Here is a 19,247-nt window from a genome sequence, read left to right as displayed (position 1 = left end):
CCAATAATGAGAGAAAGAATGGAGATTTCCAGTTTTTAAATTGTGGTAGATAAGTCTGGGACCACATTCTGAGTATAAGTGCTCATTTAAGGAGGCTAGATTTTATCAGAGGCAGAAATGAAGAAATACAGAAGTGAATAAATAATTTAATCGAATTGCAGTCAGTTTTTAAATTAGGTATGATAAATTTAGAAGAAAAATTAGTGGTGTCCAAAATATCATTTTAAATTTTAATACCAATGTTATCTTACTCCTTAGCAAGTAATAATTCTGGCTGCTTTGATTTTCATTTGTGGAGAAATAAAGGGCATAGATATACAATAGTAAATAACTATATTACTATCGTATAATTACCCAATTGGCATACTGTTTATTATTTTAGTTTAAGTAATTAGCTTTGGAGAGTGAGAAAAAAAGGATGTTAGACATGGTCAGACACTTCACAAACCCTGGTGTTTATCCCACAGTATTATACACAGTTTACCAGGAATTTTTAAAGTGTCATTTGGCTGATGGCAAGTATAAAATGAGAATTCTTCAGCAGAGGTTAATGTCATCATTATCTACTTTAGACAGTGTTTTCTTATGCTGATTTAAAGAGCTTTGTGCATATTTTAACTATTTTTCACATAGTGATTATCTTTAAATACTAATATAAAAGTTAATGAATGAAGAAAGTCTGCCGAATAAATGTATCCAATAATCCAAGGCACTTAAAGACATACATGCTCTACTATGAGCAAAGACTTTGCTTGGTTAGCGCTCCATCTCTCCATTCAGTTATCAAACTTAGGGGAACTCTAACTCAAGATTTGGACTGACATATTCAGTGGGATTTGATTGGGGTGCAGATAACTACATGATGTTTTATATGACTTTTTAAGTATTCCATTCATAATTACGATATATACTCTGCTACTACCTTTTAAAACAGTTTTTAACTGCATATCTTTCGTATGTTCTTAATAAACTGTTATAAGTAAAATGTATTTGAATGTGTAAAACTGACTTTCTGCTTGCCAAATAATATGCATATTTACTCTGAGTTTATTCGAGATAGACTGCTTCAGCCACAGTAAACATGTAGGTGGCAATGGAGGATAATAGACATCTAAAAACATTTAGCAGTACCACTGTTATTATTTATTACTATTTATCAGAGTTAGAGTGATGAATAGAGGGAAAGAAAGAGTCAAGAGCCTTAGGTGTATACTCGCACGCTGCCCTATGCTCCGGTCTGCTGTCTAGTGTGCTGGGCCCCTGGTTAGACAGGCAGGGCCGGTGGAGAGCGGGGTAGAGCCTTCAGACCTGCACTCACATCCCGCCTCTACCACCTGGCAGCTGTGTGCCCTTGAGCCTTTAACCCCCTCAAGCCTCAAGTTTTGTTTTAGTTTTGTTTTTAACTTATAAAACAGGTTGTTATAGAGGTTAAAGGAAATAAGTTTATAAAGCATCTGGCACAGTGCCTAGAACATAAAAATTTGTGCTGTGGAGAAGAAATGAAAAGAGGAATCCTACTACCTATGGGTAGAGCTCCTCACCTAAAAAGTACTAACCTCCCAGAATACTTATCATTCTAGTATATGTATAATTCCAGAATTATATGTAAATCTGCACTAATTGCTTCTCTATGGTATCTTTGTGAGTTTGGTAAAACTCTTTGGTTAACTCTCTTTAAGGTCCTTTACTTGTCACGGGCACATTACTATACTTATAAAAGGGAAAAAAATGAAATATAATCTAAAAGTTTCCTTTTTGTTTCTAGAAGTTAAAACGTTTGTGACACATGAATCTAGTTTAATCCTTTGTTCTTTGATTCTAGCAGGAAAGGAAGGACAAGAAACCCTGGGGCCTGAAGCTCAGGCAGGTGAAGCAGGATGTCCAGGTAGTCTCTTGCCGTTTTCTTTCCTCTGTGGTCTTTGAACAAGGTCTTTTGTGTCACTGACTTTTGCATTTGTGAGAGCTGAGTTTAGTTTATTTCCTCCTCTTTTATCTTGCCCTCCTTAAGTGTTGAAGTACCTAGGCATGTGAGGTGCTGTATAAAAAGTTAGTTTATATTCTTTAAAGATAATGTAAACTTACATATCCATAGAATACAGCAGATTGTCCATTCTATAAGGATGACAAGCATATGTACAGAAATTCAAAAAATAAATGTTCGAATGGTGATTTGAACTTCTACCAAATTTTTTACCAAAGTTATAGAAATGCAGATCTAAGTATTCTGAGTTTCATCATCAGTTACCCAGATCTGCATTGGATTGCCCACAAGACGGAAAGCAGAAGAGAGAAGAATAAGCAAATATAATGGGTAATCTATCAACCAGTTGAGAATCATCAATATTGATGAGTTGAGTGAGCATGTCACAGCAAACAAAAGAATCAAAATTTTTTCTTGTAATTTCTGTGATTGAAAAAGGCCAAAATGAAGTTGAATTATAGTAAAGAAGGAAATTTGCTTCTAGGTGGCTAAAAATACATTCTCACTGAGACTTATTCCTCTGTAAGGGATTCAAATCAGATTTAAGAAGCAAGAGAGTAAGTGGAAAACTTCAATCCAGATCTTATGTATGATACTACCAGGCACTTTTCATTGTGTCGCATAAAATTCTTAGAATGCAAACATCAAAATTCCAAAGTATTAAACATTTCTTCAAAATACTGTACTTAAAAGCAGTGTAATTGTAGTTTGTATATTCAACCATAAATTAGATATTTCCATCATATAGTTTTAATTTTCTTGTCTTCTTTGGTTTAACATTTATAGGGGTTTTTTTATTTGCAGTGTATTTTAGGAATGTGCATGAGTGTGTTTCATAGTAATGTGTCAAAAATAGACTTTCATCTATAATAAAAACATTAGCGGTCCCATACTTGTCAGTCAGTTCTGTAAAACAAGGAGTCAATCTTTGTGCTTTTATTAAAGGTGATTCCAAAATAATTAAATAATAATGAAATATGTGATAAATTTTGGTGCTGCAGCCTAAAATTTTATATTCAGTCTTTAACTTGCTGTGTTTAAATTGCATGAATAATGAATGCGGGTATGTTTGTTGTCAAATATTTGTGAACTTACACATTGTATAAATTATTTAAACTGGATATTTGTTATTAGTAAAATAGTGTTAATGAACACAAAAGAATGCTGTTTATTACTCTTTTACTTAATGTTAAACTTTGATGACAGTTATTACCAGAGTTACAGAAGATCATTTGCCCTTTTAGGCAAAATACTATCAAAAAAGACATTCACAGTTCTAAGTTTACGGTATTTTACCTCACAGTTTGCTCTTCACTACAAAAATAAATTAATTCTTTCAGTTTGAAGTACTGACTAGTACATAAATTGTCTACCAGAAAAAAAAGGCCTGCATCTAGAAAGTAGAGTAACCTTGTCCTGTTAAGGGAAGGTGCTGCTGGTGGAGATGTGCGTCTCCCCCGCCCGCAGCAGGATGGTCATCCCCACTGCATGTTCTCCCTGGAACGTGGCGGGTTAGGAGTAAGCAGACGTGTGAGGGAGCCTAGTCAGTGTAGTTTAAGGAATTCAGTGTGGAAATGAGTTTAAAACTTTTGAGCAGTTAAACTTTAAAATTATGTTTTGCCTTTGCTTCTGTTACTTCCTTGACTTCTAGAGAATAATGTGCTGACAAAGTAAACAAAAACATTGTGCAAAGGTCAGCATCATTAGTTTAGAACTTTGTCAGATCCTTTCTACAGCTGACTTCCTTTTGCAATTCACCAAGTTAGGAGAGCTGTAGTCTTGGCTTAGTATTCAGAGAGGGAAAAGTTCACCCAAAACATCCTTTGTCCCTTCTGAACATCCTTTTTTCGTTTATATAGTTAATAGTTTTACAAAGTTTCAAAAATGGAGGCTAAAGATAGGAAGAAGCCTAAGGATACTTTATTTTAAAGGAAATGAAATATTGATGGCTAAATAAAATGTTTTAGTCTTTATGTTAAATGTTTGTTACTCTATGCTTGCTGTCTCTAATTTGTGGTTGTAACCCTGTAATTCTATACTTTGACAGTCAGCTCTGAGTTTTATCATATTTAAAAGAAAACCGAATTATATGTTTCTGTGCATTTGCTTCCCTCTCTAGTATTTAAATACGTAAGTCTATCCATCTTAATACAAGGAATTTTGCTTTATAATTGACCTTTTCACAATGTTCACTTTCTAGTACTTTAAATCTTAAGTGTAAAACTGCAGCATCTCTGGGCTCAGCCTGGAACTGGCTTGGTAGATGCAGGTTCCTGGAGACAGTGTAGTCTAGTTGGAGAGAACTGAGGATTGGATACCAGACACCTAATACCAAATGGTCGGCTCTGATCATAATACTTCTTTACTGTGTGACTTTGGACAAGTTGTCTAACTTTCCTGACCCTAAATTTTTTATTAGGAAAAATTTTAATTGAGAAATTACATTGTTCTCCTTACAGGACTACTTTGAGGAAAATAGCTAACAATTACATAGCACTTACTATGTGCCTGGTGCAGTACTAAGCACAGACTACATTAATTAATTTAATCCTCACAACTACCCTAAGAAGCACTGTTACTGTCCTCCACATTTATATTATGTAAACTGACTATACTGCCTCACACATTTCTTAATGGACATAGGTGATTTTTTCTTTGTAAGTAGTTACATGCAGTCTAATTTCTGGTATATGAAAAACATTGACATTTTTAGCATCACTTTATATGTGAAATCCATAGCAATTTAATACCTATTATAATTCATTTTCTTAAAAATATGAATAAGTTCTTCCTTAAAAGTCAGAAATGTTCTCTCATAATGTTTTCTGCTTGAACTCATATTTCCATTCTACGTAGCCTGTAGAATTGATGCTAACAGTATATATATTCCCTGTTTGAAGATATTTTTGATCAACTGTCATTTCTTTACAAGAAAAACATGTATTGAAATTGAAATTTCTCTTTAATTTACAGAGACCACAGGCTCTTAAGATTTAAACAAAATGTATTGATTGATTTATCATATAATTATTAATACTACACAATTGATCATAGCATAAGTACAGTACAAATTTTAATAAATAATTATTAAAGAAAATATTACTGGAAATGAGATTACAGGAGCTGAAGTATTTTTCAATTAGGTCATATATCAGTAGTTTAATGTTTCTTATTTCTAGAAGAAAAAGTGTTCAGCATTAATTCTGTTTTTCTTTAGCACTGGGAAAGCCTTATTCTCATAAATAAAAAGATGGAATACATTTCTCTTATAACTGTGTTACTCAGTTCTTTACGCATCTTCAGAATTAAATGCAAAGAGTTATGGTTATCTAGCACTAAAAATATTTTTAATGTCCTGTCAACTGACACTTCTATTAAATGCTCCTTCAATTTTGTTGAAAGCAAAAATTCAAAGCCACCTCATTTGCTAAAGGGCTTGTTTCTCAATTATTAGAATCATTTACTCCCTCTTTTTCTGGGACTTATACCAAAAAGGCTTTACCAATACTTAATTATCAAAGGAGTAATGGTATCTATATTTGGCTTTTGTTATTTTTTTCCCCTCACCTAGAGGCAGTTTATTTAATGTATTCAGAAATGATTGGAGAAGTTGAAATGTTGTTGATTTCACTGCCTTTTGCCAATACATTTTTCATAATCCTTTTATCTTACCACATGAACTAACTGTATTTTCATCAGTACCTTAGAGTTACAAACTTAGTTCCTTCGGTTTCTGGAAAAGTTCTACCTAATAACCTAACTAGCAAAGCCAGCTATCATTGTCATACCAATCAGCCAAATCAGATTTTCTGTCAGAAAAAAGTGTGTCTTCATTTTTCTAATTCAAATAAATGTGCTAATATACATTTTGAGGAATTTTATGAAAATTTATTCTATGAGGAATATATAAATTCTATATAATGAGAATATATAAAGTATAAATAAATGCATCTTCTAAAAATAGATTATTCAATAATGAGAATAAGATTATAGAGATCTAATCTAATTTTTATATGTTATAAAAATCTTTGTCTCCAAATGATTACATTTAGAACCAGTCAGTGTATAATTAAGTTTATAACTTATCAAAGATGCAAGGTTCATGTATAAAATACGGACTATATAATTCTGAAAAGTGTATACTATTTAAAAACTCATTATTCCAGCAACCTGTATATATATGTATATATATATATATATATATATATACACACACATATATGTATGTATAGTTACTAGGATATAGAAAATGTAAGCATTTTGTAAGTGGAGACTCTTTAGTTGAAATAAATATTTTATAATATGATTTGATAAAAACATTTTAACTATTTTGTGAAATCTACATGGAATCTATAAAAAATCATGCAATACAAATTTCATTCATGAGTTTTATCTGACTTAACTTGAAAATTTGAAGTTACATTGAAAATACTCAATGGCATTGACTTATACTGGTTTGGCTGTCCAAAAATGTTTATTGTTCCAGCCAATGACAGATCCGAGGAATGATTTTTGAGAATACTCTTTGCTTTGGTCTCATCAGGCTCCTTAAGAGCAATGAATTTCTTAGTAATAGTTAGGGGATGGAACAGGTAAGGTCATTAAAGGGAAATTACTCTCGCTCCCTGTGGCCATATCATTATATAGCTGATTTCAGAGCTTCCCAACTAGCACCAAAATATCCCCATTTCAATTGCCAGGCTTTACTCCTGATAGAAATCCATGTAAACAGAAAAGACTGGAAGGCCTGTGGTGGTTTTATGTTGCCTGGATTAGTCGATAAAAGAGGTTTCCCCCAATCAGTATTTTGAATTTTTTTCCTTTGGCCTCTTAGAGGTTGTTACACTCCAAGGCAATGCGCCGTATTAATGTACTAGATGGATGGAGGGAATATGTCTTTTCTCTTTGCTCTTTTAAGTTAAAGCAAAGCATACTGTGAAAAGCAGAGGATAGAGAGAAGAACTTTCAGGATTCTAAGAACATATGTGGAAGTTGAGAATCTGGAAATAGATTCCCTTAAAACCGACAGTACCAGCTTACCTCTTAAAAGTCTTCACTAACCCCTGGATCCAGGAACACCAGTTTGGTGACAATTCTCAGTATATAGCAGATGCTAAATAATTGATAGCTATTGTCCGTATTAAAAAGGCGGGGCAGGAAATGGTGAGTCACCATTATTACCATGTCATTGGCTCTAAGGTTTTAAACAGCACCCACCCTGGGGAGTTCAGTTACTTCTGTGCAGGAGATTTAACAAGGTTGTTTTTAATAACTGTTGAACAAAAAGATGCCCATGCATCACCATTTTAATTTGGCCCATTTCAGTCTTCTGGAAGTACAGTTTTACAGACTTAGAACTGACAGCTCAGCTGAAGTGTATAAAGAAGTCAGCCATGAGACAGTGGGAGCCATGCCAGCTCAGTCCAGTTAGCACCAGCGTGGAGTAGACGCTCTCCTCTGGATCCGGTGGAGGAGATGGAGGAAGAGCCTGGCGCAGCAATGCAGCTGCAAAAGCTCGGCAGCACTCTGGGCCGCCTCCTCACAGGGAGGACCTTCTGTTAGCTCCTGAGCCTTTTTTTTTTTTTTTTAAAGATTTTATTTTTCCTTTTTCCCCCAAAGCCCCCCAGTACATAGTTGTGTATTTTTAGTTGTGCGTCCTACTAGTTGTGGCATGTGGGATGCTACCTCAGCGTGGCCTGATGAGCGGTGCCATGTCCGCGCCCAGGATTCAAACCGGCGAAACACTGGGCCGCCAAAGCATAGAGCGGGAACTTAACCACTTGGCCATGGGGCTATACCACCCTGAACATGCCCCATCTTGTCTGATCTTGGAAGCTAAGCAGGGTTAGGCCTGGTTAGTACTTGGATGGGAGTCCTGAGCCTTTCTAACTTGAGAAAAAATGCCTCTGCCTTAATCCCACAGTTAAACATTTATTGAGACAAGAAGAGTAGCCTTGTTTGTGGATGAATACTAGAGGAGATAAGCAGCTTTATCAATTTGATACTCTCTTGCTAGAAATCTTTCTAACTATACATAACTATTAAGGCTATTCTCTAAGAAATCACTTAACTGAACTTCCAAGTGGTTTATATTGAGAAAGAATCAGATTTAAGTACAATCCTAAGTAAATAGGATGCACTAGGTTGCTAGGAAGGGCTAAGGTTTGAGACCTAAGGTTTTGTCTCTGCCTTTTTTCCTTGCTTCATGTTTGAGAACTTTAGAATTGTCAATTCTATTACTTTCTCTGTGTCTCATTTGTCAGTAAAACAGAATAAAAGTACAACTCTAAAAGGGATATTGTGAAAATTTCAGGATTTTTATAACACTTTAAATTTATAAAACAAAAAGACTTCTTAATAGATTATAACAGAATGAGTGAATTTTGTTTTTAATTTTCAGTAAACATCTTCTACAAATTCAAGAACAGCCATGTTTTCTCTCGAGATAAACAATTTCTTCTTTAGAGAAACTTTATAACAACTAGTTGATGAAATTGCTTTTTATAAAGTATGCATTTCTTTTAGTAAAAGATGATGAATGCGACTCAGATGCGGAAAATGAACAAAACCATGACCCTAATGTTGAGGAGTTCCTGCAACAACAAGACACTGCTGTCATCTACCCTGAGGCGCCCGAAGAGGACCAGAGGCAGGGCACGCCGGAAGCCAGCGGTCATGATGAAAATGGTAAACGGAGATTCTCGGTTTTCTTTTCATCTTTAAAGGATTATTCTTTCCATTGCTCTACTATGGGAAACTACTCTACTCTAGGGGACATTTTTGAAAACCAAAATTTATTGCAGTTGCCTGTAGAGAGTGATCTCTTTAATCAATGGAACATTGTCCAGGACAACAGTATAGTTTTAAATTAGTGTCTTCTCATATGTATAGTGGTAATGGTACTGCATGTGAAATGCTTAAAGCAGTGCCTGGACATTGATGTCCATTCACTTACGTGGCAGCCAGTAGTAGAGATGGGCACCAGGTTGACGCTCACTGCCCCTTAATTCTTTTCCACTATTCTGCTAGCAAGTGAAACACGGTTTTCTGGTTCAAAACATACTGATTTGGAGACAAATAGTTTTTTTCTGTCTGCTTTAGTCCACTCTTGATATGAACAGCCAGTGTATAAAGAGTGGTCAAATGCAATAATAATGTGTTCATATTCTCGTGAAAAGAAATAGGCTGTCATTCTGCCCTTCCATGCACTAGAAGCAGATGAAAATAGCATGCAGATACTCCTATAAGAAATTTTATGTGAGATCTGTACCAAAAAACTGAGAAGTTACTTGGAATGTTTAAGGATACTTGAAGTATTAAGATCCTAAATCTGTTTTTTTTTAATTGTGGTCACATTGGTTTATAACATTGTATAAATTTCAGGTGTACATCATTATATTTCAACTTCTATGTAGACTGCATCATATTCAGCATATTAGCAAATCAAATACCACATTACATTGAAAGAATCACACACCACGATCAAGTGGGTTTATTCCAAGGATGCAGGGATGGTTCAACATCCACAAATCAGTCATTGTGATACACCACATTAACTCTGTTTTGATTTTTCTAGGGTTCCCAGTTTAATGGGTAGATTTAGCTTAATATTCAAATAATAAACTTTTTCAAAAAACTTTTTTTTAAAGCAGTTTTAGACTCAGAACAAAACTAAGATAGAAGTACAGAGATTTCCCATATATCCCCTGCCCCTACACATACATGGCCTCCTCTGTCATCAGCATAACTCATCAGGGTGGTAAAGTGTTTTTTACCAAGGATGAAGTTACATTGACACATCACAATCACCCAAAGTCCATAGTTTCCCGTAGGGTTCACTCTTAGAGTTGCACATTCTGTGGGTTTGGACAAATTTATAATGACGTATATCCATCATTATAATATCGTACAGAATATTTTACTGCCCTAAAAATCCTCTGTGCTCTGCCATTCATCTCCTCCCCCACCCCTACCCCTGGCAACCACTATCTTTATGTCGCCATAGTTTTGCCTTTTCTAGACTCTCATATAGTTGGAATCCTACAGTATGTAGCCTTTTCAAATTGGTTTCTTTCACTTAGTAGTATGCATTTAAGGTTCCTCCATGTCTTTTCATGACTTGATAGCTCATTTCTTTTGTGCTGAGTAATAGTCCATTGTCTGGATGACCCACAGTTTATTTATCTGTTCACCTACTGAAGGACAGCTTAGTTGCCTCCCAGTTTTGGCAATTATGAATAAAGCTACTATAAACGTCCATGTGCAGATTTTTGTGTAGACGTAAGTTTTCAAATCCCTTGGGTAAATACCAGGAAGCATGATTGATGGATCATATGGTAAGAGTATATTTAGTTTTGTAAGAAACTGCCAAACTGTCTTCCAAAGTAGCTGTAACACTGTTGCATTCCTGTCAGCACTGAATGAGAGTTCCTGTGGCTCCACATCCTCACCAGCATTTTTGTTGTCAGTGTTCTGGATTTTGGCCATTCCAGTAGGTGTGTATCTTGTTGTTTTGATTTGCATTTCCCTGATGACATATGATGTCATCTTTTAGTACTTGTTTGCCATCTGTATATCTTTTTTGGTGAGATGTCTGTTAAGGTCTTTGGACCATTTTTTAATTGACTTGTTTGATTTCTTATTGTTGAGTTTTAAGAGTTCTTTGGCTATTTTGGATAGCAGTGCTTTTTCAGATGTGTCTTCTGCAAATATTTTCCCAGTCGGTGGCTGGTCTTCTGATTCTCTTGTTATTGTCTTTTGGAGAGCAGAAGTTTTTCATTTTAATGAACTCCAGCTTATCGATTATTTATTTCACTAATTGTCCTTTTGGTGTTGTATCTGAAAAGGCATCACAATACGCGAGATCATATAGGTCTTCTCCTGTTCTCTTCTCGGAATCTTAGAGTTTTGCATTTTACACTTAGGTCTGTGATCCATTTTCAGTTAATATTATGTCTGGATTCATTTTTTTTGCATGTGGATGTCCAGTTATTCCATTACCATTTGTTGTAAAGACTGTCTTTGCTCCATTTTATTGCCTTTGCTTCTTTGTCAAAGATCACTTGACTATATGGGGATCTTTTTCTGGGCTCTTTATTCTATTGCATTGACCCGTTTGTCTATTCTCTCACCAATGTCACACAGTTTTGATTGCTGTAGCTTTATAGTAAGCCTTGAAGTCAGATAGCATCAGTCCTCTAATCCCAACTCCTCTTCACCCTCAATATTGTGTTGACTATTCTGGGTCTTTTGCCTCTCCATACAAACTTTAGAGTGTTTGTCAATATTCATAAAATAACTCTCTTGGATTTTAATTGAGATTGTATTGAATCTGTAGGTCAAGTTAGGAAGAACTGACATCTTGACAATATTGAGTCGTCCTATCACGAACATGGACTCTCTCTCCCATTCATTTAGTTCTCTGATTTTGTTCATCAGAGTTTTGTAGCTTTCCTCATATAAATCTCATACATATTTTGACAGATTTATACCTAAGTATTTCAACTTTTTTTGCTAATTAAATGGTATTCTGTCAATCAACATTTAAATTTTTGAAGGAAATTGAGAAGGATGGTATAGAAAACAAAATAGATCCCACTGGAAAGAATCATCTGTATCTTCGTTAAATCAGGAATTAGCTGTGAAAAAGACCATAAAGAGAAGTTTCACTCTAGACTAGAAAGGATATTCTGTAACTAAATCAGTGACAGAGGAAATAGAGCTAGGGTACTCTAGAACCGCCACCTCCAGTGTGCCAAAAGGACACGTTTCTGAAGACTATAGGTTATTGTGTCTGGGGCACTGCATTTCAGCTTAATGCTTAGTGTTCTGTGATCTCTTTGCATGTTTGGAAAGTCCGTGGTTATTGGCGTTGTAATCCTTAAGGCCCTGCCGTTTCTATTTTCATGTCTGAGTTGTTTTCTTCTCTTAAACAAAATGTATTAACATCTCATCTGAAGAAGCAGTAGGTTACAATAAATATGAAAGGGAAATAGAAAATTTTGAAGTACATATGTATATAAATGTGAAATATTTATGTAACGAAAGGCTTTAAAAAGCCTCAGTGAAAGTAATGAAAACTAAAGAAATGTTCCGTTGTGTAGGTCAAATAAGGTTAAACCTTGTAAAGTCCGTAGTTACAAATCAACACAGTAAAATCTCATAAAAATTGAGGCCCTAAACATTCTGAATTAGTAAAACATTGGAGTTATAGAATATGTTTTTAATGTGGGTGTTCATTACTTTCAGGTATATAACGTAATTTAACTGCTAATAAAGTATTTCACAGTAGATATTCTGTCACACCAGCAACATCTGTTTACATATAAAAAGTTATTTATCTTAAGTAGCTCTTAAGTTTTTAAAGTTTTAGTAAATTAATTTTACTAGATGTGCCCTCCTGCACTTCACAGTTTGTGAACAGGCAAACTTTACTCCAGCACATTGAATTATCACAAGTTCTGAATCAGTGGGGAACAAATAAAGGAGATTTTTCAGAGGTTTTATGTCAAGTAATACTGTCAGCCTGAAATGTTATGCTACCTACCAAAGGAAGTTTAGGATACAAAAATTAAAGAATTTTTTTTAAAGTAAGCATTTAAAGGGTCACAGATACATAAAGAAATTATAGACAGTTCAAAAAATGGTCATACATAGGTTGGTTTTTTTAGTAGTATTGAGTTGCTACCTTAAGTTTAATATAGGAGTTATAAAAAGAAACATTTTTTTCTTACATGGCAAGTCTTCATTGCTAAAAAGTGATTTTTTAAAAGACAAAAATCCAGTATTTGTTCAAAATAGAAACAGATTTTCACTTAACTTTTAAACCTGTTCATTCTATAACTTGCTTACTATGTCAAGTACTCAGATTTCCTTTTTTTGTGTTATGCTAGTGGCCTAAAAGAATAAGTTCATATCTCATATGTGTGAGAAAATTCAATATATACTGAATTATGGAAATAATAACTTGCTGTTAAAATATCATGAGCAGCCTGTCGTTTTACTAAATTATTAGTATTTTGTTTATTATTTGGAAGGCTTCATCCTGAAGGTGAAGAAGAAGATAGAACATAATGAGAGCAGACAGCTCCATGAGACTGTGGAGTATAAGCAGCTTGAGGACTGGAAATCCCATTGTGATTGTGCCAGTGATGGAACCCTGACGGTGGTGGATCTGACTTTCACCATCACAGCCTGCTAAAATCAATAGGATGGACTAGGCAGTCTGGCAAGGAGAATGTCCCAAATGTTGATTTCCTACTTTCCAGTACAAATAGGAAATTCATACAAGACAAAACATAACATTATTTCCAAAAAAATTTCCTCATATGGCTAAGCTAGTTCCCAAAGAAGTGAGTCATGTTAAAGTCATCGCCAACAGAAAACTCTCTGGTTCCAGTTAACTTGCTAGCTGATAATAAAGGATACCGTCATAAACTTTGGGGTTTTGGTGGTTTGATTTTATTCATGTATTTGATACATATTTCACCATATGGAACTAGCTATATAGAGTCAGGTGCTCAATCTCTTATTTGCAGCCTCGTCCTTGAGCAAGACGTTTAAATTATATGGACTTGAATTTCAATAAAGTTAATATATGTTTATGAAGCATTTGGAGATTCTTAGGAAATTTTCTCTGGTAGTCTGTTTTTCTATAAGAAATTCAAAATGAAGGTAGAAATGATGTTTACAATAAGATGTCACTTAGGAACTTATTTCTTTGAAGAAATAAATCACATATGGAAAACTACTGTTAAATAATATTAATTGGCAAAGTTGTATTACATTTTAGGATTGTTGGGCTTAGATGGTTACATATGTAAAAATATGGTTCATTCGGTGAACTCCAGTTTATCCGTAATGCCTTTGTTTTCTAAAGTATTCTGAAGATTCTGAAGAATCGTGCATGAGAAGTCTTTATGGGCCAGGCCTAGATCTGGCTCCCATTACTCCTTTCCGTCAGTACACATTCTTTTGGTGTGAACTCAGTCATATGGCCCCACCTAACCGCAAGGGAGTCTTGGAAACAGAGTCTGTGTACCACTTACTCTCTGATGACAATAACTTTATAAGTTGTTTTCAGATTTGAAAGATTGAACGTTACATAAATAATGATGACATTGTTACCAATAGAAAGATTCTTTTGTGGTGTTTTATGTCCCCTTTAATACAAGTGTAACCTACATTCTAATTTTACTTTTGTTTTCTTTATCTAATTAACCATGCAAATGAAGGGAAGAATTATTACTGTTTAACGAATGTTTTAAATTTAAAATACGTGATCTTTCTTTTTAAATTTATTTATTTTTTTTATTGCGGTCACATTGGTTTATAACATTATATAAATTTCAGGCTTCTGTATACACTATATGACCTTTCTTTTACAGGAACACCAGATGCATTTTCGCAGTTACTCACCTGCCCATATTGTGATAGAGGCTATAAACGCTTTACCTCTCTGAAAGAACACATTAAATATCGCCATGAAAAGAATGAAGATAACTTTAGTTGCTCCCTGTGCAGTTACACCTTTGCATACAGAACCCAACTTGAACGTCACATGACATCACATAAATCAGGAAGAGAGCAAGTAAGTGGAATGACTGAGAGGTCACCAACTTTCCAAACTTTGAGAACTCAACCCTCCGTGGAAGCCAAGCGTTTTAATATACTGAAAAATTAACAGGATGTGCTAAAGTGTCTTATCTGCAGCCTTAGAAAAATGAAAGTGATTATTTATTTGATTATCTGATCATTTCTGAGTTAAAAAGCACATATGAACATTATTTTAGAAGTAACTAAGTTCTTTTTCTTTTTCAGATAAGATTCCTTTCATCTCGATTTAATTATTTTGCTTATACTGTAACAAATGCTTTTCTTAAGTTCATAACTAGATTTCAGAATGCATTCTACTAAAATGTTCGGTGTAGGAAAAATAAATATTGTTTACATAAACTACATGACTTAGTACTGACCAAATTGAGAAGAAAATCAAATAACAATAAAGTTTAATTTTCTGTGATCCGGTGACTACATTATTTATTCTCAGTATAAGTTACTGTGTTCTTTTTCCTACAGTAAGGGAAGTTGCCTCTTCTAAGAATCTAGTCTGAACACTCAATTTTCATATGATTTATTTTACTTCTATGTCACTTCACCTCAATTTCTAGAAGTATAAAGTTACATCTAAACTGTTGGCTCTATACTTAAGATTTAAAGTCAAAGAAGCTTTTGTCACTTGTCCTTCTGTTATAAGGTACTGGTAACTATACACAATCCAATTAATATTGACTTAATTCTAACTTTAAAAATCAAATATATATTCAACTGCCCAGGGTATGTTAAGGGTATATGTTATGGTTGGGGCACATGTCCAGTTTCTTATATCAAAGGAGTGTCAGTACTTATAAACTGAATCTGTGAGAACTCTGCCCTATGTGTGTACCTAACATAAGTCGTACATCCCATAGAGAACAAGTTAGACCCTTTGCTAAGATGATGGTTAAACCAAAGAAAAAATTATAACAGAAACAGAATGATTGAACAGGGTCAACCTATCTTCTCAGGACCATGGCAAGAATACTCACAAAATAACAGAATAAATTGGGAGAGGCTAGCAATCAGGAAGTATCAGACCAAGATTTCCTGGGATAGGTTAGTAGTTAAGTTTGTGAAGGAGCACTTGAAATGGGAGAGGGCAGCAAAGAACGAAGAAGTTGATACGTAGAAGGAACTACTGAAGACAAACACCATCTATTTACCATCTGCCCCTGTAAGAACCTTGTCAGGGACAATACAGAAGGGTGCTTTTCCATCTTAGAGTCCCGACGTTACCACAGTCGAGACAAGCCTGGGGAAAAGAGCCTATTCCTGTGACGTTTGGGGAGCAGACCCATCCTGCAACTGCTGCCCCCATAGCCTCTCTATAGCAAGGGCTCTTGTCAAAGGAAAGGATCTCCACAGGACAGATAGGATTGATGGTGAAAGCAGGAGATGCCATTATAAAAACCAATTGTAGGATCTCCAATGAGCGTGAAAGCCACTTTTGTGGTGATTTTTCTGATGGGTACAAAGGCAGTAGGTTTTTTATATGAAGTGTGTGGTCATACTAAGGTCAGAAAGGATCTGTGATAAATGTGGAGACCAAGAATGTGAGGAAATAAAATTGGGAGGTCTTGGAAACGACTTCTGTTACGAGGCAGCAAACTAAAGGGTAGAATGTCTTACTTGTTAGCCTTTGAAAATCATGCCACAGCTTAAAGATAAGCATTTCCATGTCTTGTTAATTATTCATTCAACAAATATCCGAGTTTCTGTTAGGTATCAGGCCCTGGTTGTGTATCTGTGTTTCTGTTATGTATCTAGGTGTTAAAAGCACAATAGTGAAAAAGATGAGCAAAGTCCCTGACAGTAGGGGGCATACGTCAGTAGCTGATATAAAACAGATATAAAATATAAAAACAGGTAGTACTAAGAGGACAGAAAGTGATGAATGCTGCTATTTTTTTTTTTTTTTACAAGATAGGGAGACCTTTCTGAGAATGGGGCATCTGAACTAAGAGCTGAATGAGATGAAGGAGCCCGTCTTGACATGTTTCGGGGAAGGGCATTCCAGTGAAAGGGCACAGAGTGAAACACACAAGGCCTTGAGGCAGAAGCCTCCCAGCATCACCAAGGAGCAGCAGGGCGGCCACCGTGAATAACGGGGAGAAGTATGGGTGAGGCCAGGGAGGTGTCGGCCAGATGACGTGGCCTGTGCAGGCCATGATGAAGACGGCTGATTGCATTCTAAAGTGTGATGGGGAAGCCTTTGAAAGGCGCTGAATTTTATCTTTTTTTTTTTTTCTTTTCTTTTTTGTATTTTTAAGGGAACACTGGCTGCTGGGTGTACAGATCAAGAGAAACAGGAATGGAAGCAAGGAGACCATTTAGAGGCTCTTGCTATAAGCCAGGCCAGAGGTGGGGTGGCTCTAAACCTGGTGGTGGTGACAGACATAATGAGGAATGCTGAATTCAGAATATATTCAGATGGCTTGCTGATGGATTGAGTAAGAGTGTAAGAGAAAGGGAGGAATCAAGGATTGCACCAAAATTCACGGCCTAAGCAATAATCAAATAAAATGAGGTGTGTTATTTACAAAGTTAGGAAACTCTGGAGGAGGAGCTGATTTTCAGGAGAGAAATTAAGAATTCAGTGTTAATCATGTTAACAGATGCCCATCGCTTTCCAATTGGCAATGTCGAAGAAGCAGTTGGCTGTAAGAGTCTGGAGGTGAAGGGAGAGGTCTAGAGATAAATTTGGGAGTTGTCACGATGTATTTGGTGTTTGAAGCCATGGTTTTGGATGAAGTAGGGCCTGTATGTAGGAAGTCCTCATTCTCTTTCTTTCCTGTATGAAAGACAAAAGGAGACTCCAGCTAGGGTGGGCATGAAGCAAGCGGTACTTGAGTTTAAGCCTTTGAAGGATGAGTAGAATCTTAAAAGTTATAATTAAGGGGACACATAGCCAAGAAAAAAGGAATAGTATAAACCAAAGCAAGGAGATAGAGAAGAGCAGTATATGTGCAAAACACTGAGACTCCCTAAGTGACTGAGGCATGGACTTCTTACAGAGAACTGGTAAAGAGTGATCCTGCAAACTCGGGCTGTAGGCTTGGAATCTGTAGACTCACAATCCATACTGAGAGGTCAGTGGGGAGCCTTGGGAGGCTTATGAGCAGGGTTTGATACAATTTAATTCAAGCAGTGCTTTCGTAAGATTAGTCTAATGGTGTAGAATACATTTAAATATATAAAAGTGGGTATTTGATAAACCAGACAGAAAGCAATTTTAATAATCTATATTTGGCTGAAAAAGATGGAAATATTTTTTAGAGTCATCAGATTAAAGTCCATTTTGGAAATATCAAATATCAGAGACAGGATGAAGTGCTGGCAAAGCCCCGCCTTTTCTTTGGTTCAGGAGACTTTGTTCTTCCATCAGTGACGGTGCTTTAGGCAGAGTCCTGAAGGTTCTTGACCTCGCTGAATTAGCATGTAGACGAGACCATCTCCAGTTCCTAGTCAAGGATATGTTATCTTATTTTTGCTAAATACTATATTTCTTAGTAAAGTGTGATTCTGGTACTTTAAATTGGCAAGTGGAGATTTTTCTCTGTCAAATTTCAGTTCCCACTACCACCCTCCTTTTTGGTAATAGTCCAAGGGTTAGATTTCTTTGAGTGCTACAATTTGAGGGCTTTAAAAAGCAAAATCATCACCAAAACATTACGTTTAGCTGATTGGATGTTCTTTTTCGAAAGCTTTTTCTGCTTTATAAATAAAATACCAATTCTTTCTTACAGAGACACGTGACGCAGTCTGGGGGTAATCGCAAGTTCAAGTGCACTGAATGTGGAAAAGCTTTCAAATACAAACACCATCTAAAAGAGCACTTAAGAATCCACAGTGGTAAACATTTGTTTTCTTTCTACACCTTGAATATCATAGCATATGTGGTAATAAATAAATATTATAATGTGATCTACACACATGATCAGAAACTCCTCGCTTTTCTTTTAGGATAAAGACTAATCTGGAGAAATTTTCTGTTTATAAGTTGGTATTTTTTTGGAGTCTTAATCTTTGATTAAAGTATATCAAGTTAATATAAAAAGACATACTCCAAATTTCCTAATCGGAATATAGCATGTTTTAACAAGAGGCACAACCTTAAAGTACTTGAGCTTCCTGATGAATGTTAATATCATTGCCTCTTTTGCACAGTTACCAAGGGAATGAGAAAGGGTATAGAGGTACGATTCCCACAAGGAAACAAGGAGAGGAAGACACTGTGTACATGAGAGAAGTAGAAATGGAGCCCCAGATGGGAGATGGTGAGGGGCACGTGGAGTTAGCCAGAGCGGCAGCGTGAGCGGGGAGAGAACTGTAGCGTTCATGAGAACTGAATAGAAAAATGTGTTGCCCCATCATTGCACCTTTCTATTCCACGTCATCTTCTAAATCGTATTTCTAAATCGTAAAATGAATAGTATTATATGATAACAATATTGTGTCTATTTTAGAAACTTATAGGCAAAGAGAGCCATGTTTTCATTTCTTCAGAGGCTCTGCTTGAACAGAACCTATAAAGACAACTTAGTAGCATCTTCCATTGCCCTGTGAAATCTGCTCGTCTCCTGATTAATTTTGATGTTACTTTGGATTTAAATAATCTTAACGAAAAAGAACTGTTAGCTAATGCATGGGAAATTATAGGTGTCTGCAC

The 19,247-nt window shown here is 35.5% G+C and overlaps 1 protein-coding gene across 19 annotated transcripts in view; it reads left to right on the top strand.

The window, feature by feature from the left end:
• ZEB1 (zinc finger E-box binding homeobox 1) overlaps positions 1–19,247 on the top strand; it is a 180,567-nt gene that overhangs the window by 150,166 nt on the left and 11,154 nt on the right. For 7 of the 19 annotated variants that reach the window (XM_070601320.1, XM_070601337.1, XM_070601332.1 and 4 more), the window contains 4 exons: positions 1,823–1,885; positions 8,507–8,668; positions 14,368–14,570; positions 18,325–18,430. In XM_070601320.1, coding sequence (XP_070457421.1) covers positions 1,823–1,885; positions 8,507–8,668; positions 14,368–14,570; positions 18,325–18,430 — 534 coding nt within the window. The remainder of the gene's footprint in view (positions 1–1,822; positions 1,886–8,506; positions 8,669–14,367; positions 14,571–18,324; positions 18,431–19,247) is intronic. The other 12 variants (XM_070601321.1, XM_070601334.1, XM_070601330.1 and 9 more) reach the window with 2 other exon arrangements.

Source organism: Equus przewalskii, chromosome 30, assembly GCF_037783145.1.
Source record: "Equus przewalskii isolate Varuska chromosome 30, EquPr2, whole genome shotgun sequence".
NCBI lineage: Eukaryota > Metazoa > Chordata > Mammalia > Perissodactyla > Equidae > Equus > Equus przewalskii.
This window is presented reverse-complemented; position numbering and strand designations above follow the sequence as displayed.